The 25,881-nt window shown below is 41.8% G+C and overlaps 1 protein-coding gene across 10 annotated transcripts in view; it reads left to right on the forward strand.

The window, feature by feature from the left end:
- The window catches only part of adgrl3.1 (adhesion G protein-coupled receptor L3.1), a 153,809-nt gene extending 128,275 nt beyond the window's left edge, over window positions 1-25,534 (forward strand). For 3 of the 10 annotated variants that reach the window (XM_019862333.1, XM_019862335.1, XM_019862334.1), the window contains 10 exons: window positions 489-709; window positions 6,310-6,376; window positions 8,210-8,301; window positions 12,886-13,054; window positions 16,475-16,651; window positions 17,121-17,214; window positions 18,749-18,877; window positions 21,301-21,318; window positions 21,877-22,179; window positions 23,022-25,534. In XM_019862333.1, the coding sequence (XP_019717892.1) occupies window positions 489-709; window positions 6,310-6,376; window positions 8,210-8,301; window positions 12,886-13,054; window positions 16,475-16,651; window positions 17,121-17,214; window positions 18,749-18,877; window positions 21,301-21,318; window positions 21,877-22,179; window positions 23,022-23,662 (1,911 nt within the window). In that variant the 3' untranslated portion in view covers window positions 23,663-25,534. The remainder of the gene's footprint in view (window positions 1-488; window positions 710-6,309; window positions 6,377-8,209; window positions 8,302-12,885; window positions 13,055-16,474; window positions 16,652-17,120; window positions 17,215-18,748; window positions 18,878-21,300; window positions 21,319-21,876; window positions 22,180-23,021) is intronic. The other 7 variants (XM_019862341.1, XM_019862343.1, XM_019862337.1 and 4 more) reach the window with 6 other exon arrangements.
- The last annotated feature ends 347 nt before the right edge of the window (window positions 25,535-25,881 follow it).

Raw genomic sequence — 25,881 nt, forward strand, 5'->3', positions numbered from 1 at the left:
AAAATAAGTTTTCCTCTCTTCCTGCCAGACCCCTTTTGAGCGGTGCGCTTGTCTCATCATCAAGTGTAAATCAGCGGATGTGGCGCCAGCTTGTCACTTATATTTTCTCGCCGGTCTTCTTTGGGGACGTTTTGACGTTGAGCAACGGCTGCATTATTAGTGCTCTCTTGAAGTGATTCCGTTGTCTGTAATTGTCATGATATGTGATGATTGGGAGTGCGGCGTTTTTCTATTTAGCCTACAGTCAACCCTCCTGTCAATTCCACTGTTGGCAACCCAGTTTCCAAGCCCTCACAGTTCCTCCCTTATTTGAAGATGATAAACGAGTGCTTTAGGAATCTGAGTCGCAGCCAACGTTGTGTTGCCTTCTTTTTCAACTTTCGAAAAGACTGTGCAGCCATCAGTTTGAATATTATAAGTGTTGTGATCGTCTTTATTTATTTATTTACACCCTCTTCTCTTTTTTTTTTTTTTTTTTACCTCACCAGATTGCCTGTGCAGTCTTTGCGGCCCTGCTCCATTTCTTCTTCTTGGCAGCCTTCACCTGGATGTTCCTGGAAGGAGTGCAGCTATATATCATGCTGGTGGAGGTGTTTGAGAGCGAACACTCCCGGACCAAGTACTTCTACCTGGCAGGATATGGCGTGCCTGCTGTCATAGTGGCCGTCTCCGCTGCGGTGGACTACAGGAGCTATGGCACCGACCGAGTGTAAGCAACATGGGGGGGATGATGGGGTGTGAAGGAAGGATGGGATGGAGGGAGTGTGCCTGCTGTCGTTTTGGCTGTGGCACTGGACTCTACAAGCGCTTGAGAAGTGTCACTACAGAGAGGCTGAGATGGGGAAGAAGCAGTGAAGGATGGCGGAATAGGGGCATGGAGAAGTACAGGAGCACAACAATGTGGACATATTGAGAGGGTTTGAAGCGAAAGCTTGGCCTCCTTGTGTGCAGCAGATTTATTCCCGGGAGGGAGCGTGCTGTCGTCAACGTACATGACGACATACTAACGCATGCTTGACTGAGTCGCGGGCTGAATCCAAGAGAGAAGGCAGCCAACACCTCATTCATACGAAGCATATGCACGCACCACGTGCAAGAGTCAATCTCATGAAAGTTTCAACATGTGTGACCTATGCCTGGGAAACGAGGTCACCGTTTTATTCATAGGTGCTCATGCGCTCGCTGGCCACAACATTACATAAGGCCGCACCTCATAAAAATAATACGACGTAAGAAATTATTTCGTGACATTACAAAACCAAAAACACCAGGAACAGCTTCCAGTGTGATGTCGTGCAGTTCATACGTGAGGGGAAAAAAAATGAACACCCGATAATAAACATTGTTAGACCACACAGTGAAGTTGATATCTCGTCGCAATAATCAAACAAAAGAATGGCCATGAGCCTCTTTCATTCTGCACACCATTTTACAAATCCACGGATGCTATGTAACTGTATCATATGATGTGAGACATTCAGCGTTGACACTACAACAATCTGATTGGACACAATAACCTCATGTCTTTTTAGTCTTTGAAATGTCATGTATTGATGACACCGTTGTCAAAATGATCCCTGTTTAACAATATTCACCCGGGCCAGTAGTTGTCATTTTGTAAAGATGCAGTTCGCCGTACCAAATAGTGTGAGTTTGAGTACCGTTTTACAATTTGACGTGTAAGTAATGCAATTCAGTTGAACGCAGTGGTAGTACACTTAGTGGATACTGGATAAAAAATGTTCACCCTTTCAGGGACAGCGGTTATGACAGTGGACAGATTATCAGGTTAGAGGGTGCATGAAAGAGTTCAACACAAATGGCTGTAGTCTGGCGCGGCGGCTGTACGAAGTTTTGTTATTCCGACAGACCCCCCTGCAAGCAGGCACAGCATGACGCATTAAAAAAAAGGCCGTTGTGGGTGTGAACACAGCCAACTTCATTCGCCGCCAATCGAAGCGACTTTTGTCACTCCCTTTAAAAGCACCATGCGAGAGAGGTGCTGGTCGTCCTTGACATGGCGGAAGAGGCCGATTTGCTTGTGTTTTGCGGCAGGTTGAGGCACGCAAAGTACATTCGTGCAACTGAAAGCAAACCAGATCATGTAAAGTTGGCGAGGGAGATCACACATCTGTGAAGTGGGCACTTGGAGACCTCCATCCACCCGGAAAGCATGACTCCGTGCGAACAGATCTTTGAATGGATATTATCATATTCAAGTGGGGAAAATCACTCCAACTTGAATTCCACGGGGTGCCTTTGATTGCGTAATGAAAATGGGCATTGAAAGGGCACCACACGTATTTGACAATGATGCACCGCGAAACACAAAGACTTTGTATGACTGTTCAATTTTTCAAACTTCAACATTTATGTTAAACATTTAAAATCTCTTGCTCGCGTGCCTTATAAATAAGTGCTTCCATACAGGCAGTGAACAATGACAGCACATTATCAAGCTGTTAAATGATTCACATTTTCGCTCTGCTGCTCTGGAGACCGTTTGTAAAGTTCAGCTTTCCAAGGGGTGCTCGTCACTCTGTGGAAGTTGGGCGAGCGGGAAAGGGTTGAATCTGATGTTGAAGGTGCACCGATACCACTTAGCTCAATATTTCATCTCTGGATAATCAATAAAACATGAATCTGCATGGCGGGCTTCTGATGAATGTTCACAGCGTGTACTTTTGTGGGCTAGTTGACAGAGCTCTTTTTAGACAATTAATTTTGTTGCGCAGTAAAAAAAAAAAAAAAAAAAAAAGGCAAAATTACGACAATAGACTTCGGAGCGTTGTCACAAAACAGCAAGTTTCAAAAACATGTCTTTGTTAGAATAATAGATTAGAAGCTATCAATTTATCACAAGTCGTGCATTCTTATGAGCATCAAATCAAACACCCTTCATCTTCCAAATCAAACTCGGCCTGAGCCCAAAATAGGAATTGCTTTCGCAAGTTTAAAATTCCTTGACGGTGTCAATAACAACAAACAGCATTAATCAGATTAACTGAAGATGATTTCATGAAAATAAAACTGTGTTTAATTGAAGTGCTTCCAAAAGTGCTTCGTATAATTCACTCGAAACTTCATTAGGTTCAACTGATCCATCAAATTGTCACGTTTTGCGAGGTGGTGGCTGATGGACGGCAAAAGCCAGGGAGGCAGGAGGAGTGGGGTGGACTGAGCAAAATGTATTGAACAAAAATACAAACAGGAGTAGACTGGAAAAGTATCTGAAGTATACAAACAAAGGCCTGAAAACGACAGGAAAGCAAAGTAACAAAAACCTAAAACAGAAACAAAACATGACAGTGACACACAGACACTCACAATGATCCAGCAAAGACTGACAGAACCCACGGAACTAAATACAAACAAAGTGACGAGACGACGAGAAACACCTGGACAAGACACAAAGGGCTGAGCGAGCTGATTGGTTCAACACAAGGGACCCGGATGACGACAACAGGTGGAGACAAAAAGGGCACATGAGGGGAAAAAAAACAAATGTAACCTAAAACAAAAACATAACACAAATACCAGTAATACAATATGAAAAAGGTGTGCAATTACAAGGCACAAGCATGCTCAATTTTTCACTGTATTATTTTTGAAATATGAAATATAATATGTATTTCTCTGGTGCTATACTGAATCTGCAGTGCACCGCATAACATTGAATGCTGTTTTGAGGAGTCTCCACACCCTTGTACAAATGTCAGTTGTAATGTAAAGAAATGAGACCCAGATAAATTATTTTGAAATTCTTTCCACCATTAATGTGGCATATAACAGCTCAATGGGTGGAGGGGGGTAATGGGGGCTCTTTTTGAAAGGGCATGTAAAAATAAACGACTGAAGGAATGTAGTTGCACAAGTGTGCACACCGTCCCATAACTAATGATTTGAGGTGATTTTGTGTTAATTGCTCTTTGGCCAAAATGTTCAACCTTGGTTTCATCGAACCATTACAAATTCTCTCACTCCCTTGTGCAAAATGAGTCAGTATGAGCACAAAACCATTCAAACTGCGAAAAAGCAAAAATATAAAGGTATGAAAAGCCTACTTGGACTTTCCAAATTGGTTTGAGAGGCACATTAAATGGTGGGTGTCATGTGTATAGACTCCTATTTACCTTCAATTATAAGAGACATTTTCTTTTTTTTTTTTTTTGGTCTCATTTAATTTCTGTGACAAAAGACCTGGCATTTGAACAGGGGTGTGTAGACTTATTCTAAGACAAGGTCAAAATATGAGAAACCGCTCTCAGTATAATGCAGTGCAATTTTACACCGCTGCAAACTATCACAAGAATATCAGTTTCTATTCATTATAATTCATTATAAATGTGCATCGCACTGACGGCATCAGTGAAAATTGAGTGATATAATCATTTGTCAAGGCAGAAATTGTCATTATGATTTCATATACAGCTCTAACTTATATATTACACATGTATCACATTATTCATGCAATACGTTTGCGACATGTCAATCAAATCTCAAGATCCATGCCAAAGCGAAATTGTTGATACCCCTATTCAAGTTGCCGCATTCAGTCTATGTGTGCCACGTGGTGGCCAGTTAATGTCATGTTTCACCCAAACAACCTGTGTCCCTACATGTAAACCGAACTAATTGGATCATAAATCCAGCTAATAACGTACCTTTTATAGAAGCAAAACATGAGTTATGTGGCACATTTACAATCCACCGCCTTGAAAATGGCACCACTTCTTGCCTCTTTGAACAAAAATATGACACGACGCCCCTGACTGCGCCCGAAATCTCGCTCACGTCTCCTAAGGAAGGTGGGGAGCAATGACTTGATGCAGGAGGCCGTGGCGGAAGATACAATGACACAGTGCGGGGCCCCCATAATGGAGGAGCGCTCTAATGTGGTGGAAATTGAAAGATTAATAATTCAAAAGTAGCCGGCCGTGAATCAGTCAGCCATTTTGCTTCAGTGGAACTTTTTAAGCGCGGAGTTGTAACCCGCCGAGTGGAAGGTAGACTTTCTCCTCCCTTACATGCCACAAATGAGGAAACTTTCGGGATAGCAGCAACATATGCAATCGTGCATTGAGGGTGGCTTAAGTGGTAGTGAACGAAGAGGAAAAGTTAATGTAATGACTTGTCGCCATGTGTGGCGGCACATGAGTTGGCTCATTGAACCATGCTTTTTGGATACTGTGGCAGAATAGTTCGGATAGACTAAAATGGGACTTCCTCGAACAATGCGAAAAATTGTGTAGTACCGTAATAGTAATTTCTGGTTCACAGAGGATATCCGAAGGCCACATAGTGACTCCAAATGGCAAAAAGCCCCCACCCCAGCCCCCGCCCCCCGCCACCGAAAAACAAACAAAAAAATGTTGATAATTTTTCCTCAAACTTTTCAAAATCCCCAACTCTGACCATAACTACCATGTGCACCCCAAAATGTCATAGAAATAATTTATTTGTCATTAATGACTATTAATGACCCATTTAATAAAAAAATAAAAATAAAAAAAAAATCTTTACCAAAATAAATTTAAGCAAACATTAGTCTGTCATTTCTAAGAAGAAATACTGCGTATGAGCAGGTGTATATGATGATGTGATGACCATCTCGATCATATTTAAAAAAGGTATTTGGCTCATTTTATTTGTTTTAAGTGGATTTTTTTGAATTTTTTTTTTCGAATTACATAAGTAATTGCAAATTATTTTGCTACCCCTCGAGCTATGGTCCTAGGACCTCCGGAGGTCCTAGGACTTCAGTTTGAGAATCACGGATCTGGTTCACCACAACTGAATGAGTTCTTCTTTGGTATGTTTGATGGAAATTCGTATCGTTTTTGTGTAATTCAGCAAACTGTGCACATGTGTGTGCATTTGTGCACCTCCATTCTCCACCCTACTCCCAACCCCAGACTCCATAAAAAGAGTCTTCCAAGGCATACCTCCGTATTCAAAGAACACATTGTTATCTTTCCCCAACCCACCATGTGATGGTGTCATACAGTATACAGCCCTTGGGTTGGAGTGAAGATATATTTATCACAGGCGATCATCTCTCACCATCTCACCTCCAAGGATATGATGTATGTTAGAGCCATGTGCTTCCTCTCTTTCTTTCCGTCATTCCTGTATTTCTCACAATTTGAAAGTCATGTCAATAACTTGTTCCCCATTCCTCCAGAGCGTGCGTGTGTGCATGCGCGTACGTGTGTGATGCATAAACTGTCATCTGCTGGTAAATCTTTTGCCAGCCAGCATCCCTCTGAGACATGTTTTAATCCCCCTGCATCTTTCCGCTCTCTTTAGGTGCTGGCTGCGACTGGATACATACTTTATCTGGAGCTTTATAGGCCCTGCTACACTCATCATAATGGTGAGATACACACACACACACACACACACACACACACACACACACACACACACACACACACACACACACACACACACACACGCATGCTCACTCTCAGCACACTTGGCTTAGCTGCCATATTGTTTGTGCAAGTCATGTGGAAGTGCCAAATCTGTTTTGGTTTCCTCGTGCATCTCGAAAGTGTGAAAACGGATCAATTTAAAATCATCCGTACATGTGGATTAACTCTCAAATTGTAGTCCAACAAGAAGGAAATATTTTGGATGGCAAACCATTTCCGACCGTGGCAAAATTTGAGAATATCTTATTAAGCAAAGTAAAAACGGGTATCAAAATGTGTCAAATCAATCCCTGTTCTCAAGGAGATGCAAAAATGACTTTAACCTCTTATTTGTATACCAGGTGATCTGCTTGTAGAATCAGCGTTACAGGGGAACATTTACGGGCAAATGAGCCACTGTGACCGCAGACCAGTTTTACAATACAATACAATACAATGCAATACATCTTTATTTATATTGCGCTAGATGTAACAAAGTTTTGGTATATCCTCCTTATTCCTAGTCCACATGTGCCTTTGCGTGAATTATGGGTGCAACTTCCGGTATGAACATTTACATTTACATGGAAGCTATTCGTGCGAGTCAACATTCTATGACAGTTGCAGACGTAGACAATGAGGGCATGCCAGTTGTCGCAGCTCAAACGAGTAAACATTACAATCATAAATTCATAAAATTGCTCTATTTGCCACAAGTTCAATTTCTTCTGGTTGTTTGTGCAACCGGCAACAGCGTAACAAGTTCCCAAGCTGTGCAACACATTTTTAAATGCTACGGGGACTTACAATCGTTTAGAAAAGGAAACAAAAATGTTCAAACAAACCGCTCCGGAAACAAATGGCTCACTGCTACTTCCGGTGTCACACAGGAAGTCGCGCCCATAATTTTTGTGCATCAGAGCCCTCAGTAATAAGGTGGATAGCTTGCCTTTTTGACCACAGTCAGCTGTGATGAGCTTCAGGTCCACTGTGGCCCTTAACAGGATAAAATGTTAAAAACTAAATGGATGGTAGTAATGTGTCTCCACTGGATTCAGTCCTTGTACACTTCACTGAGGAAACTTTATTAAGTTCATTATCTTGAGGAGCACGCAGGCAACAACAGCCCCGTGTTCTGCCATGTACTATACGAGAGCCTGCTACCACAAACATTTGAAATCTCCTACAGCTTATTTCATAAATTGCCAGCAAAGTGCAAATGGAACAAATGTGAATATTATTGCCCCTTCAGAATCTTTCAGCCGACAAGGAACAGCTTGCGTGCTACTTTGACTTGTACACAGAGTTGGAAATAGAGTTGGAGCTTTTGTCAGACGCAGATAAAATACAAAATAGTCACAAAAACGCTACGGAAGCAATAGGACGTGTTCCCAATTAAATGAATGCCAGAATGCACGCTGCTGTGCTCTGTGCTTGTCTTGAAGTCGGCCTGCTGACACTGGCTTCTATCGCTGATCTGACCAAGATTATGAGAGGGAGCAGCGTAGTGTGCAGACTTTACACCCGCTGCTCACCAGACAGCCTCTGAGATGGAGCACAAAAACGGCTTTATTAAAACACTAAGGGCAACTGTGATGCTCGGATCTGTCCTCTAGCAGTGGTCCTGAATGGATATAATAACTTCAGGATGTTCCAAGCTTTCAGCACGTCAGGTGAACTTTAGTGAAACTGTGTCAGCAAACTAACTAGTTACTCTTGGCCTGTGCCCTGAGAGTGAATTGTGTGTTTGAGTTGGGATGGAGAACTAACTAGTATCTGTCTGTGTGTTTCAGCTCAATGTAATCTTCCTTGGCATTGCTCTGTACAAGATGTTCCACCATACGGCCATCCTCAAACCAGATTCTGGGTGTCTGGATAACATCAAGTAAGTGTACCTTCGGTCCTGCTAGCTGCTGATGGTGCACAATCGTGGGCATGAAGATAGGGAGACATCAATACATGAGTTTTAACTGTCGTTTTTAGAATGCGCGATAACAATTCGGAGACAGAAAAGCTGTCCTTCTTCTTTCCTGGAATCCACCTACAGTGGCCCATCAACACATTATGTACTGTCTGCTTGATCCATAAAAAATGACTTATTGAAGAGATTGGCTTGACTTGGGCAACATCTAGATGTGTTGCTGTTGCCCAGCAACACCATGGAGGCAAAAAAAAAACCCTGCTTTTATAGAAAGTGCAACACCTTTCAAATTGAAGTTTGTTCTTTTCTTTTTTTTTTTACCGCACACATCCGCCACCACATTACGTACACACGAACAAATCACACTTGTCCACCATTTATGTTACTCGTAACTTGCAGCTAAGCAGCAGCAGCTTTACTAAATCTGCTTTTCCAAGATGGTAATGCTAGTTGTGAGACTCTCCGAGTGGTATTCATTTCAAGTTTTAATATGATATGTGATAAGTTGACGAGTCGTTTAAAACCGGACTGGACCCTATTCACCGTAATACAGATTTTAAAATACAATGACAACAAAATAGAAATACAATTGACCCCCGCATACTCGCGGTTCGGCATCCACGAATTTGCATGTCTGTAGATTTGTTTTCACTCTATTTTGTTTTTCTTTTCTTTTTGTCAAGAGTCAGGTGGGATAGGCTGAGGCACACCTGTGGCTCTGACCCGCACCACTGGTCTAGAAAAGAGATGGATGGATATACTTTAGCCCTCCACCCCCCCAAAAAAGTGAAATACGGATAGCTGGAAATTACGCTCTATTTCAACTTTTTTCCTTTTTTTCATACCTTATCTTCATACTTGATTCCGTTACCATAGTGTGAATGCACTCAACGCTTTTGGAATATAATCACATTTTTTTTACCCTCAAAATTGCGTTTGATATTTAGTATGCAATTCTTTTTTCAAGGTCCTTTTCTAATATAGTTTTTAACAAACAAAGTCTTAATTCATTTTTATTACATCTAATCTTCATATATATAAAACCGCTGACAGCCTTGCGGGGCGTTTTCATTTTCAAATCATCTTACCCGAGGATGTGTTTTGATTGGTCACCGCTTAGTGGCACACATGGTACTGTGTGTGCGCAAACATCAGCGACACATAAATGGAAGTCAACACTTTTAATGTTATATGGGGGCGGCACGCTAAACAGTGGTGGTGGCTGAACAACACAAAATAAATGGCGCACACATTTTTTATTTATTGTGATTTTTTTTTAAAGCCTTGCAAGGCGAAAGAGATCAAACATGTTTGGTCCTCGCAGCAATGATGAGACGGAAAACGAAAAGTGAAAATCCCGTCCACATGGGGCGGCAGGTTTCAATTACAGCGCCGACGCCTACCTCGACTCAAAATTTCTCTGCTGTCCTTCTCCCCGCTCCCAGTAACCGGTCAAATTGCAGCCTTTGTGATGTGCAAATCACATTTTGTCAAATCGTGATTGTATCGCAAATGCAGCACTGCAAGTGACAACAATAAACAGTGTGAAATATCTCTGACAATGTCAATCAAAACTGTGCGACTTTTTTTTCTATTTTTTTTTTTGTCAAGGTAACACAAATGTTGGCATTGGCGTTGTTTTGGTTGTCGTTCGATTTGACAGGTGTGGTCAGTGAATTTCAACATGTTTGATATAGTTATCCACTGATGTTTCTTTTTGTAAAGCCAGTTATTCTGGTACCCTGTGAGCATTTTAATCATCGTCCAACTACTCATCTAATGATATAATACATTCTTTTAAAATGAGACTCCGAAAAGAGACACCTTACCCACATTGTTGTCTCGTGCATCGGACCCGTCTGTCTGTGCCTCTTCAGCTAAGCTGTCTGCATTCTGCCTCCACGTTCACTGTACAAACCCAAAGGGAGATCTGTCTGAATATGACTGCTCCTTCCAATCTCGTACCCATTGTCTTTCTTTAATTCAGCATGTTTGCACGAAACACATCTCATTTTTGTCTGACATCATCTCAAGAGGCCTCTTATTGAAATTCGCGTCATTATTGTCTGCATATGACCCTCTGAGAACGTTGCTTGAAAATATGACTTCATTCCAGAACGAGCGCTGCGTCTCTGTCTGCCTGTGCTAACTAATCACGGCTGTGTTATTCTCCCGTTCCACCGACGCGCGAGACAAAAGGCTTCGGTCTAATTTGAGCAATATGCCGCAGCTCAGTGGCGAGTGGCCCGCCGACATGCGGCGCGCAATGTTTAAAGTCAATCACGAGACGGTGGGATCATTCGTTGTTGCTTATAAACACCGAGGCCGCCGTCTCCTTTGGCGACAGCGCTCGGAGGCATTTCAGAAATTAAGGAGCAACCACAGGATGTTTCCTTCAGTGCCTTTCTGGGGGATGTGATCAAAAGGCCTGATGACAGATTAAAATCAAAGAGCACTTTAAAGAATCGGACGCCCTCCCCCCTCCAACATTTTTAATGATATTCTTGCTTTCTCTGAATATGCTGAAGGTTGAATAGATTGTAATCTAGTTGGCTTTATTCGTCATGTCCCATTTCCTCATTAATCATAATCAGAATTGTGCCCTTTTTTTCTCTCCTTCCTTTTTGTTTTCTTTGTCTCTTTAATTTCAAGAGATCATACGTTGCCTTTGGTAAGGCCGTTCTCCAATCAAGATGCCCCGCAGACATTTTGAATGGTTTGCCTGTCGGCTTATGTGTCTGTAGAAGCAGCTTCCCTTCCTTAATAGACCCGGTCGTGTCTACTCATCTCCCTGGAATATGAATTACTTGAACACGTGTGACGTTTGTGAGCTGTTTCTTTGACCCATATAACTTGCCCAACGTGCTGTTGAAATGTTGCACTGGTTAGATGTGAGCGAGGGGAAGCAGCTGGGAGGCTGACTTAAGGGAGCACCGAGGGGGAAGAGAGGGGGCACAGAAGGAAGGAAAAGAGGGATGAGCGTGCTCCTTTATTGGAGAGGGTCGGCAGACGGGCTTTATTGGCGCTTATGTCTCGGCTGAATGGTGCCAGAGAGGGCAACATCAAATCAATCACCCCAGTCGCACTCACTTACTCTCCTCTTTTGTTTCTCCTCCTTCCTCCCGACTCTCCTAATATCTCGCTAAAATCCTTTGCTATACTCCCCCCGCTCATTCTGTCTCTATTCCTTCCATGGGAGGTGATCACTGGCCAGTCAGCCAATCGCATGGAGCAGAAACGGTGACCTTTTGTGGGGAAACGTCGCTTTCTGATGCCCGTAATATCCCCCAACCTGCTGCCCGTTGAATCCTCACACATGCTGTAGGCATGCCCGTAGTAACCAGCTCTTATTTGGATCACACATTTTGACGCACTCTCATTATGCTCGGGTGTGCAGTGGAGGCGTACTGGATTTTATACGAAAGCAACCAGCATGGTTTGCAAGTAATTAAACGGCTAGACTAGCAGTTGGGTCTGTCGAAAAATGTTGTAAAGTTTGAAGCAAGATCATCTGAAGCAAAAAAAAAAAAGGAAAAAAAATCCATCCCAGAGGGAAAGTGATCTGAGTGGGTCCCAGTTTGCAAAATTACCACGTCAATACTGCACATTTGCATAAAAGAATAGAGTGGAATTCACAGCAGGCAAAGCAGACCGAACTGCAAAATAACATTTGGCACTGTAAGAATGCGGCAACCTTAAAAAGTAAGAGAAAATCTGTGCCAGACAGAAAATAAATAGTGTTTGCTTTCCCAGGCTGGCCTCTATATGTCTGCATAGGGGAAAAAACTGAACGGGAGGAAGTGAAAAGCAATACAGCTAAATTTAGAACAGACCGATTTAAGCTTAAAAGTAAAAAAAAAAAAAAAAAAATGTACAGCATGAAACAGGGAAGTGTGACAGCACCCTGTGGCTTGGCCATCGATCTGTTTCCCTTGTCCTCTGTTATTCTGATTTTTTGATAAATGTAGTCTATATAAGAAAGGGCAGCACGGTAGAAAGGTGGTTTGCATTTCTCGTAACAAAGTAACGCAGTAGAGTAAATGGATTGATGTCGAATATTAATTTAATGGAACTTGAAAACGCCGATAAGAGCCGATCCCATTAAAGATTTCAGGATTTGGAAAAAAGTCTTCTCGATAGCGCTGCTATCAGTGAGGTTGTGGCCTGTCCCACCTTTCTCCGCATTTGTGATGTTTGACGCTTCCAGGTCGAGTTTGAAACTCTTCAGGAAAACCACAATCGGGTTTCTTCATCCAACTTTGTCAGGGATTTAGGTAACCCTCCCTAACCCCTTTCTCATCCTTTATGGCACCATGTTGCATCACAGTTGGCTGAAGAGCATTTTCTGATCGAGGGCAAGCGATAAGGTTAGCATAGCGCAAACGGAAAAGTACTCTGTTTGAAATAGGGGTCCATTAGCCATGGCTTCTACTGACCTTTATGTTTGACGCATTTAGAGAATCATCATTCTTTTCAAAGACTGTAGTGTGCGGAGTGCAGCACAAGGGGGGAAAAAAGCTTTTCTCACAGATCCTCCCTTTCCTGCAGGTCTTGGGTGATCGGGGCCATAGCCCTGCTGTGTCTGTTGGGCCTCACCTGGGCTTTTGGTCTGATGTACATCAACGAAAGCACCGTCATCATGGCTTATCTTTTCACCATCTTCAACTCGCTGCAGGGCATGTTCATCTTCATCTTCCACTGCATTCTGCAGAAAAAGGTGAGTAACATGCGGCGTATAAAATGGATTGCAGTGAACAGAGTGATCAAGGCGCACAAATGGCGTACTCGATATTTAATCGGTTAATTAGTGTCTCCGTTGATATAATTATTCAAATCACATGGTATCCATTTCCTCAACTTTTGATCATGCATTACAATTAATACATGTGAATATTTTATATCATATGTTCTTGAAATATTATTATCAGAGTAGTTTTTAATTTGATCAGCAACAAAGCTCCTCCCAAAGACACAATGTCCTTACGAACCCCTTTAGATATATTGGGCTATGGTGAGCTTATGGTTGAGATAAGTTAGGATGCATACTGTACACATACAAATACACAATACACCCAACCTTCCATTATCTGATTCGCTTACCCACACAAGGGTCGCGAGCGAACTGGAACCTGTCCCAGCTGTCCTCGGGCAGTAGGCAGGACACACAAAACAACCATTTGGACTTACAATCACACCGATGAACAGAATAGAGTGTTCGCTTAACCTACCATGCATGTTTTTGAAATGTCGGAAGACACTGGAGTACCCGGAGAAACCCCACAAAGGTACAGGGAGAACATCCAAACTACACACAGAAAGGCCGGAGCCCAGAATCAAACCCATGACCTCTTCTGTGAAGCGGACATGCTAACTAGTGCCGCCACTCTTGAAAACAATCATCATCAATTTTTTTTTTTTTTTTGGTCAGATTTTCTGTCGACTGTTAAAGACCAAACCCATAATGGGATCATATTGAACTGACATGAGTGCATTTTCTTCACTGCCGATTTGAAATATTGTTTTGAATAAAGGGATGGGAATTAAGACTTTTTTTTAATATCTGATTCATCGATTAATCAAGATCATAATTGACGTGTCAATCGATTATGAAAATCACACTCGTCAACAAATGTTTACCGGTAGTCCTTTTTTTAACCAGAGATGCAAGTAAACTTTTCCAGATTATTTTTTTTGCAGTGATTCCACATCTGCCCTAGTTTTTTTCTCTGTTACATTAGTTTTCCATGGTGATAATAATAATAATAATAATAACAGTCATAATGAAACATAGTCATGTATATCATAATGTGAATTAAGGGTTAGGTTCAGCAACAGGTGGACGCAAAAAAATGGAAATAACTCAAAAACCTGATGTGCTCGAAACAAAGTAAAGACATTTTTTAAATAAGCATCAAAAATATGTTAAGGGACACATCATGCCATTCCTCATTATAATTTACTGTTGAGCAGTGCGATTGTTAATTGCAGCCCCAATATACAGTATGCTTTTTTTTCGAGGGGGGGGGGGGTTCAAATTTTAATTACATGCGGTTTGCAGGAGGAATCTACAAGTCCTGTCATATTTCAACAGCTCCCACACTTTGTCACTGCCGATGGAAGAGGAGCAGGATCTGGCGATAACATTTATGCAATACTCAATACACACTCATGTGGCGTCAGTCCCATTGAGGGTTTTGGGTTTTCAGTGTATGTGCGTGTGCGTGCACACATGTGCATGTTTGTGCGTCTGCGTGTGTCGCAGATCTACTTAAGGTATGTGTAAGGCCATCAGATCGAGTGTCTAGAGAGATGTCCTTCGAACCGTGCTGAGGTTTTCTTTGGCTGCAGCCCAGCATGGTTTCTCCCAAGATGCACGGCGTGGCTCTCCACACAGCTGTTCAAACAGAGCATGCGGCGAAACACGGCTGCCAATCCAACAAGCTTGTTAAAAAGTAATTACGGTGCTATTTGTTCTAACTTGATTAGGATCTAAATGCAGATGTTTTGTGTGTACAAGTGCATCATATGACTCCTGGAGGAATATGGGCATTACAAATGCAGTCATAAAGTTGGGTCAGTGATAATGGGGAAAGTTCTAAAGTTAATCCTGTAATACCGACATTTTGATGGAGTCGATGTTTGTTCAGGAAACCTCAGCAGTTCACAGGGTAATATATCAAATGAAGCCATTATTTTTGTCCCATCGAAGCTGCGGGTAGACGCAGGATGTGGCCACAGTCCACTCCAGTCCGTATAGGTTTCTTGTCAGTGCGGCACATAACCATAATGTTCTCCGAAATGTATCTTTTCTTCGATGTAAAAAAAAAAAAAAAAAAAGACCTCCGGATGGCAGAGAATCACATTCGTATTTGTTCAAATACTCAGCCACAATTGTCAGTCTTCCAGCTTTCATCCAAACTGTACATTAACTGCAGTGAAATTAAATAGGTCATTTTTCAATTGATTTTCCTCACTGTTAATCACTGTGCTGACTTGGACCTCAGTGTTACAGTGAAATACGGTGGGAACTTAATTTTCTCCTTGCTGCTGGTCAAAATTATAGAATACATTCTCAATCATTGGAAATAATGGAAATCGAGTTATAGTGGTGCAGTGAGATACGATTTTCTTCAGGATACGTGCTGTTGTTCGGATAATTTAATGTTTTTTTTTGTTTGTTTGTTTGTTTGTTTTTTAGATCCAGTTGAAGTTTACCGTCAAAATAAACATAAAATGAAGAGAATTGTTGTGAAAATGTTTCATATTTAACCAAACCACACAACTTTGCCTTAGGAATGTCTGTAATGAATGCTATGCAAAACGGAATGGACGGGCTAAAGAAAAGCAATGGTGATGGCCATGTGGCATCATCAGAAATCTGTGTAGCCCTTGTTAACCCCCTCTCGCATTTTATTCGATATTCTAAAATATAAATGATTTTCCCAGCCTGCATTTGAAATAATTATTGACAAAAAGGTATATACTAAAAACAAATGCGACATTAGATGAGCAAAATTCTCTGCACCTTTTTTCCAGCGTTTGTTTTCCCGTTCGGGTCTTTATCGGCAATTACACTTTCTTGGTTGAGGGTATACATTGGATTTGCCATGTCTGAAAACAAATTGACATTAGTCTTCCTAATATGCATACTGTATCAATATCAAGAATAATAATTGGAGGGAAACCGATGCAAATCATCATTGAGATAAATGGCGACTGCACTAGGAGCGGTCAGCAATGCCCTGCCATATCCAGCGGATGAATAACTTTGTTTGCCACAGCGGTTTCGCTGCAAAAGGAGTGCGTCAGCCTGTCGTTTTTCATCTGTATAGCTTACTGGCAGATGCTAAGTTTTCCATTAATTAGCCTTTGGGGGATAAAATGATTTTCTCAACAAATTCTACAGTTAAAAACAAGAAGGGTGGGCGGGGGGTGGGGGATAGGGGTGTCTAAATTTGAGCAATTGTGATGGTCTCTGTCAGTGCCCAATCTTTTTTGTACATTGTTTAGTAAATTGCTGAAGTTTAAACGGAAAGAGTGTTGTATTTTTCCTGCAATCTTTCATTTGGTCTTTATTTAAAATACGGTCTGCAACTGACTACTCCAATAAGAACGAGTATCTCCCCACCATCTGCAGGTGCGTAAAGAGTACGGCAAGTGTCTGCGTACTCACTGCTGTAGCGGCAAAAGCGTGGAGACTTCCATCTCCTCCTCCAAGACCACCACCTCGCGGACACCTGGCCGCTACTCGACAGGCTCACAGGTGAGCTTACCTGCCTGCACACCTGGACGCTACAGCACAGCAGAATCTCAGGTGAGACAGCTGCACGCTAGCAGGGTTTTGGGCTATTGCGTTTCACTTTCAACTGTAGATCCAATTTGGCACGTTGAACTCATTGTCGCTAGGTACATTTTTAGTTCCTTTTGAGTTGAAAGTGGAGCTCGCTTCAGCCTTGACTCACAGCTGTGCCTATGCTGTAGATGCTGGCAAACTGTTTTGAAGTGTAAATTGAATAGACGGGTGGATACACTCCCTATTATCCCTTTACTGCTTGTTGTTTTCAGGTTTTTTTTTTTTGGTTGCCCTTCCATGCTAATTGCCCATTTTTTGAACATCACACCCTTTGATATTGTTTTTTTTTTTTTTTTCAAAAATGTGTGTTACATTGACCCAACACTGCCTTACTGTTCTTTCTTCCTTTTCTCATTATGGTTTTGCCTCTTTCTCCACACCACTTCCTCCTCTTCCCTTTTCTGTCTGGCTTCCTCCTATGTGTGCGTAGAGTCGAATCAGGCGGATGTGGAATGACACCGTGAGGAAACAGGAGTCTTCCTTCATCACAGGAGACATAAACAGCTCCGCCACACTTAACAGAGGTAACTGTGTGATACCACACATTTGCTTCCCCATCACTGTCAATGTATCCTCTTTATTGCTAGCAAAAGGCTCAGCTATCATAAGCTGTCATTTAGTGAAGTGGTAGGAGTCCACGCGTCCCGCAACGGAACACTGTGTTCGTTTCAGCATTAGGGTGCATACTGTATTTGATGAAACAGCAAGCACGCTTTCATTGAACAGAATTTTCAAAACAAAAACATGATCTTCTTTTTCGGATTTGCTAACGGGCGGATCAAATTTCAACGACGCTTCAATTGTGCTTCTAACCACTTGTGGAATGTATAAGAACATTTCAGAGATCATCTAGGGCACATTTTGTGGAGGCAGACGTTGCTGATGCTCTTTTATTGGACCTCTGCATGGCACAGATCGACCCAATGAAGTGTCCAGTGAGTGCGCGTGTAACAGATACGTGTAGTATAGTTCACTCAGTGATGCATTCAGTGATATCTACTGCCGCCACTCCCGTGAAGGTCAAAGCAGTGCTATAAATGAAGTGTGTGTCATCCAAATAGTGAAATATACTCGCACTTCCATTTGTTAGTCTCCAAGTTGAGGTGTGCTCGCTTTTCCTCCAGGCCACTAATAAGCTGTTAGCATGACAGATGGATGCTAAAGCAGACGCGGAGTGTCAGCGTCTGAATTATCACACACTTAGAGAAGGAAGTGTTAGCACCTCCTTACCAGCATACCCATCTACTCCTCCTCATCTTTGTCACACCTACTGTACAGTGTATACAGTCCTGTGAAGTGCAGGGCGCTGCTTAGCATACACAGTGCAAGTTCTCGGACACTATATGGCTTTGGAAATGGCATGGTACCATTCCCTTTTTGGAACCATTTTGTTGCTAACATTCAGGTCATTTTTAGCTGTTATCCACTTTGCCCAAGGCTGCCATAACATGCACTACAGAATACAATTTCACCTGAGTAAAAATGACATTGTACAATCAAATATTTTTGAAGGTGATTCCCTTCATTTTAACCCGCGATAATAATGAATTGTCGCAAAAGGCTTTTTATCCAATCATTCGTTTCAGGGTTTGCATCCATTTTTAGACAGTTTCCGGGTCACAATATTCACACATTAGGATTTGAAAACAATTTAGTGTGTTTACTTTACTTGCTATATTGTACATCTATGTACAGAAGATGTCATATGAATGAGTTGCAACATGTTTTTGTAGCAATGGCAAGCCCACTGTATAAGTGTGTGTCTCCTCCCCTGCTTTGACCTGTGGCTGCAGGAATGACTTGATTCGCTTTTCTCAGGCTTTCTCCTCGACTTGTGTTTGCTCGTTTGATTCACTTGTCCTCTTCTCTCCCTCTTTCCTCCACACACTCGCTCTTCATCTTTTTCTGACTCTTGCTGTACTCACTCCCACCGTGCCGCATCTACATGCTCTCTCTTGCCTTCAATCTCCAAATGCCTCCTCTCCTCCTCTTTTTCGTCTCTTAACTCGGCTGTTGCTTTTCCCCTCCCTCCTTCCTTTCTCTATCTGCCTGTACCAGGAACCATGGCTAATCATCTTATAACTAATGCTCTCCTTCGTCCCCATGGTACTAACAATCCTTATAACACTCTCCTGGGGGACTCTGCAGTCTATAACAACCCTGCTGTGGGCATGTACAACACCCAAGGTGTGCCTGATGTTCCTATTCTTAATGTACTGCATGCAATGCATTAGCAAAAGTCGATTAAATTCATTTTGGCATGACTGTGTTATTGTGATGTTGAATTCTGCGGTGAAATAATCGGGGAATCACTCTGCAATGGCGATGGGCAGAAGAATTTATTCACTGATCGTCGGCAAATTTTGTCTAAATATTAAAGAATAATGGTCTTAGTTAATTGTTTTGAGGATTTGATTGACAGAGATGCTGTTCGCCAAGTTTCAACTATTGTGCAATCAAAAGAATAACATGATGTCAGCCAAGGCAATTTGAGCCAAACAAACATCACGTCACTCCTCTGGGCAACATTATTTTGCTCAATACATTTTGGAAACGGGAGCTTTCCAGAGTGATTCACCTGTCACATAAAAACTAATATTTAAAAAGATGAAACATTTCCTTTCTTGCTTTTGCCCATCAAGCCAGTACATCCAATAACGAATGTTCATCCCTACTTTAGAATATTGAAATTATTCGGTGAAAAATACTAGATTGGTGTATCGCCAAAGGTGCTTACACGCTGCGTTGAGTTTGCACGGCTTGCTCTCCAAGGGTAGGGGAACAGGACGGTGCAGGGATGATGGCAGCACAGTGCAAGCTAGCCCATATTTGGCACCAGTGACAAAGTGACAAAGCAGGAAGTAGCATGGTGGCTTTTCTCATTGCTTACAATGAGGAAGATGTGGAGGAAGATGAGTAGGAAAAGATGAGCAGCAACGAAAAGAAAGGTATGAGTTCATCCGATTCTAATTATACAGCAGGATGTAGGTTGGTTTAGGCTCATGTGTGAAGCTACAGGTTTACAATAGTTTTTCGTTATAGTTTGTTTTTATTTCATTTTGACCTTTTTTTTTTTTTTTGCTTTGTTTTGTTTTGTTTTGTTTTTTTACATCAAGTCAAGTCAGCTTTATTGTCAAATATGCTCTATGTGCGACATAGAGCACAGAAGAAATTTCTTTCCTCTCAACCACATTGCAACCACTGGAGGCAGAGGAGCCACTGCGGGTACCCGCGCCGCCATCAACAGAACAGTTAACATAAAATAACAAAATAATACAACACATAAGACACAGACAGTCATGCAATTTTAACCACTTTTTCTGCATACACTTTGTTGTCATTATTGATTGTTAATTTAATTTGTTTTAAATTATTTTTAGAGCAAGCTTGTTAGGTTGTATTTATTTATAATAAAGATTGTTTGAGTACCATGTTTATTAGTGTTAATCAATTAGTTTATTAGATTTTCTTTTTTTTTAAATATATGGGGTATTTGTGGAGTACAAGATGGAACAAAATAAAAGGTCACTAAGCACTGTGTAATAAAGTAAATTACATTCCTCAAACAACTGTTATATTTGGAAAGAACACCGAAAGGTCAGATATATTTATTGACAAAGACAAAAACTAAGGACAGTATTACGATCATTATAATCACTTTAGTTTTACAAATGGAAGCGGTAGTTCCGATTAGTTTTGTTTGTTTTTTCAAGCTTTTTTGTTTTATTTTTCTTTTATTTCCTTCACGAAAAAGTTTTTTTTTCAATTGTAGTTTGAGTTATTCTGTTCATTTCCATAAACTGCAATAGCCTTGTTAAATTACAGCCAAATAAAGAGCATTTCACGGTAACCTTCAGTTTGAGCAGGGAGCTAAAATCACCCATTTCGACCACATCCAACAAACAGGGTGCACCCAAAGTAGATCTCCCTGCATCGCTGTGCATTTTTTTTTTTAACCACATCACGACATGACATCTGTCTTGTGTCTCGGAGCTCAGACACTGAGACATTGCATTAATTATTGATTCCTCCATTTCTCCTCCATGCTGTTTTCACTGTCGAACATCCCCAAATATCTTGCGGTTGTCACTCTGAAATCACTCCGCCATCATCTCTCCTATTGGATGCATCGAGATGTCACAACAGTGCAGCGATTCATTTACAGTCTGCGTTCCAACTGAGCATTTTTCGATTATGTCGCACGTGTCTATCTGGCATGGCATTGAACCCTCGCGCCAAGGCAGCGCATACGCATTGAATGGGTTCGTTCACGGCATGTAGTGGGAAAGTGTTTACTACCTGAATTGCTTTACATGACAGTTAAACACTGCATGGCACATTCACGATACTTGGGAGCCACCATGCCATTTTTTGCACCGTCACATACTCGCTTTGGCTCTGTGCATGTAGTGTGGAATGTTGTCACTGCATTCTGCAATGTTTATTCTGTGTGATAAATATTGTAAATCAATGATAGCATATGATAGCAATATACTAACAATGTAGCAAAACAGAGTACCTTAACCATGCCTCCGATTTGCGTCTGTTGTTCTGATGTCTGACCTCACATCTATGTCTCTTTTCTCTCTTCTCCCTCATGCGTCCAATAGCATCTTACAGAGACACAAGTACGGGCTAAATTAATACTTTAATAACATCGGCTTCCTTTTCTCATGTCTCGCTTCTGAAGCAAATTTGTTTATCTCCTGCCAAGAAGTTTGGTTTGGCTGTCAGCCTTTGCAAAGTATCGTTTCATTGGCTGATTCGATTTCATACAGAATCTCTGCATTTGCTGGCTTGGAAAATGTTTTTAACGCATTTTATGAAGCCACTCAAATGTTGTAGATCTAATTTATAGACATGTGAGTGGCTTGAATGAAAGTGCAATAGGTTTTGTCTTTAAATTGAGTTCTAATTCATTGACATTCAATGTTACTTAAACTTATTTTGCTGTTAAATTCGCATTTGTCATGAGAGTAATTTTATAAAATCTAACTGGTTCTAGTATTGGACAAAAAAAATAAATAAATACCAGTGCTTCTTGTGAATCCTCAATTCGATGCAAACTCTATGCTATCACATGCGAATAGTTTCACTTATTCATGTTTCCGCTGAGATATCCACTTACTACATTAAAAGATTTTAATCCATTTTTTATGTTTCATTTTCCACCATTTGTACTTCAGAGGGCATCTTGAACAACGCAAGAGACTCCAGTGTTATGGACACACTCCCCCTTAATGGTAACCATGGCAACAACTACAGCATGGCCAGCGGCGAATACTTGAGTGACTGTGTGCAAATTTTAGACCGGAGCGGCGGCTACGGCACCCATAGCAACCACAAAGAGACTACCTTGGAAAAAAAGATCTTGAAGGAGCTCACTTCCAATTACATCCCCTCCTACCTCAACAACCACGAGAGGGTCACCAGCGAGCGCAGTCACAACTTGATGAACAAACTGGTCAACAGCAGCATGGCCAACGGAGGTGACTTCTTCTTTTGAAATTCACAGAGGCAGGACCTGAACAGCAGAATGAAAATGTTGCAAAAATTTTAAACGTGTTCAAACTTTCTTGACGATAAGAAAAACTGTTTGTGACATGTAAGACCTGTCTGCGACCACCTTTGCAGCCCTTTGTGGCCTTTAGCAAACCCTGACAAAAATCCCCAATTCGCTATGTGTGCAAGCGTTCACAAATATTTGCCGCTCAGTAAGATCCCATCTTCAAGCAATCCCATTTCATGTCTCATAAGAAACCAATACTGTATAGAGGTCAGACCGTGTAATCTCAAAGGTGGAGCGCAATCCCTTGAAGGATGCTGGTCAACCTCCAGTTATTCCCATGGGAAATGTTAGTTACAAAACATAAAAAACATTTTTACTGACGCTAATATGTTTGTTAACAATCTCACCTGTAGCATGAACTGTAAGTGTAAAAATCAGTCAGCTACTGTCAATATTGAGACATAAAAACACTTAATTGACAAAGGTGTCGGACAAAAATAATTCACACCGCAGATGGGCCTCACACACTCAAATCACACAACTGGAAGAGAAGTTAACCATTGTCATGAAAACATTAAAAAATACATGACAATATGAGTGGAGTCTTACACTAATGAACATACCTAATTGGTTAGATCATGAGATGATGAGTCCCACCTCTTCTTGACTTTGACTCGGCACTGAAAAAGAGTTGCAACTTCGAGTGATGTTTTACACGTTCACCTGATAAAACGATGATTGAATGGACATATTTGAATGGAAAGGCGCAAGGTGTTTTTGATTGCGAAGAGTGAAATCCGAACCACAAATCTTTTCCTTCAGGGAGTATGGCAGGAGGCAGCAGTAGCTCCAGTAGCAGCGGCGTCAGTGGCTGCATGGGCAACGGTAAAGAGGATGGCGGTCCCATGGTGCTGGACAACCCTTCGGCCTTCCCCCACGAGGAGAACCTGGGTCTGGAGATAATCCGAGAAGAATCCAACGCACCCCTCCTGCCACCGCGCCCCCCTCCACCCGACAGCCACCCGCCACCGCCTCCCCCGCATAGCTACTCAAGACCGCGCCGCATCCCGCAGGAGACCAGCGAGAGCTTCTTCCCTCTGCTGACCAATGAGCAGACCGACGAGCACACGCACTCGCCCAACCACAGAGACTCGCTGTACACCAGCATGCCGGTTCTCACGGACCTCCCGGATGGCCAGATGAACGGTTTAACAGACGGCGAGGAAGACAGCTCCGGCGAACTGCAGCCCTGTAAGAGTGCCACAGCTCCCGAGTTAGATGACGTCTACTACAAGAGCATGCCGAACCTGGGTTCCCGGAACCACCTGCACGAGTTGCAGAGCTACTACCACATGGGCCGTGGAGGTAGTGACGGATACATGGTGTCCGGCGGCAAGGAGGAGTCTGATTCTTCGCCGGAGGAACCCCCTCTAGACCCTTCCCACCTGGTCACCAGTCTATAGAGCTCACCGAGAGACTCCTATCCCTCCCTAAGCCTACTCTCACAATCTTCCACTCGTGTGTTGTTGACTGACAGACCGAACAGGTCCGCCCCTGGACTGAGTCCTGCGTTTAATGTGTATGGTTCAAGACAAGACAGGGGCTGAATGTATTGTCACGCTGGGAGACACTTTGTGAATTTCAAACAGGAGTAGAACCATGGAAGGGAGAGGAGAGGGGAGGGATCTGTAATTCTATGTGTTTAATTGGAATCTTGGATTAGACCTGAAAGTTATCTAATGTGGACCCCCAGCATATCGTATAGTCTCTCACCACAACTGAGGTTGAGCAACAATATCAACCCTCAAGTCCACCCCCACCCAATTCCCCTGGTGAAAGGATTCATGCTCGTGCCCGTATGCCGCTCACACGCAAAAGACACGTTCTGGGGTGATCAAACAGGACAAAGCCACAACGTGGACTGGCTTCGGGCAAGGCCTTGCACCACTACCTGCCAATCAAGTGGGGGACCTGCACACATTTAAAAAAAAAAAAAAAAAAGAAAAATAGCAACCATACTGTACCCATATGTTTTCTGATGTTCTCAATTCTCTTCCTGTTCATATCTGCTCAACGGGAGTCGTGTCCAGGCTGGTGTCATATGTTCCTTCCTGCGAGTTCTTGTGATTGCGGCTGCTGTTTATTTCGCTAACAACAATGAAGAGAGCTTGTAAATCCGGGACTACAGGTTAAAAAAAAAAAGGAAGAAAAAAAAAAAAGGAGGGTTGGGGTTGACAATGGGTTGTTTCTTCTTTCTTCTGTAAAGGTTCTCAGTTATCAAAGAATTATAATGAAATGATGAAATCATTTCGATGTATTGTATAGAAATACAGAGTCAAATGTTGCATATGACCAATTCTTATTTGTCAGTTGTCTGTGGAACTGTTCGGAACTGTCACCGATGGACAACGGAGTGGAAAAAGAACAATCTTTCATCGAGACAGTTTTGCACTCTGACTAATATGCATTTACCCTACGCACACTTCTTTCTGGTCCTTTTATAGTGACACCGCGCTCACATTTTGCAAATGATTACTATATATTTTACACTATGTAGTGAAAAGGGAAAATAGGAGCGATTAACATGGGAACACGTTTACTGGAAGTGGGGTTCATTGACTTTTTTTGTTTTAATTTAACGTATTTCGTTCCTTTAGGCACAAGGAGGGAGGGCAGTTGGGGGTGGGGATGGGGATAACACCTGGGTAAGAAAAACACACCAGGTATTTTTGAGCAACTAATACACGAAGCATATACTTTTTATTGCCAAATACTCTCGCATTTGACATTCTCTAGCTGTACTAGTCAACATGTCATTGTTCATCAAAACATGTTGGGATTAAATGTCCTCGAAAGTAAAAACCAGAAAAAAATGCCATGTTTTTTTGGTTTTGTTTTTTTAAACAACGTCAACGTGTACTGAAAGAACTCTGCACACTACAGCGCTGGCTAATGTTAAAGCCAATGTTTACTTATTTAGGAGGGAAATTTCAGAAGTGTATTAAGAGTAGCTTGCACATATATCCCACAAGCCCCTTCCAAGTTCCCCGAGAGAGAAATTATTTATTTATCTGTTTATCCGTTGAAAAAAAGCAAAAACAAGCTTGGAGGAAAAAGAGCTGACTTTATGCAGGAGTAAATAAAGTGGCACTGGGAGGTTGTTTTTTGTTTGTTTTTTTTAAATTTTATTTTAAATTATTACGATCATGTTGATTATTACAATATTATTGCTGATTATTTATTCTTTTTGTATGGGTTCCAAGTTGAATGATCTCATAACTAATATTTGTTGTAACAGTGAAAGTTGTTTGCCAACAAATAAATTACTGACATAGCTTTGAGGCTTTTTCTTCCACCTCGCATACTTGAGATGGAAATTTGGGATGAAATACAAACACTGTTGGTGTACCTCATGCTCTGCTATGTAGCTCATGACATTCAAGTATAAAAATGAAATATAGAAAAACACTTCCTACCCATGGTTTTGTACTTATTTTTGTTTAAGTCTTTAAACCTACTTTTCAAATGTTAACATATATAGGATACTGCGAGACAGGAAGAGCAATGGATTACAAAAAGATGTACTCTAATTCTGACTTGACTACACCGCTATTGACAATCTACAGTACTTGCATACAAATTTGGGTCATGTTGCCGCAGAAGGAGCGAAAAACTGCGGAAC

Source organism: Hippocampus comes, unplaced genomic scaffold (genome assembly GCF_001891065.2).
Source record: "Hippocampus comes isolate QL1 unplaced genomic scaffold, H_comes_QL1_v1.1 scaffold7, whole genome shotgun sequence".
NCBI classification, from domain to species: Eukaryota; Metazoa; Chordata; class Actinopteri; order Syngnathiformes; family Syngnathidae; genus Hippocampus; species Hippocampus comes.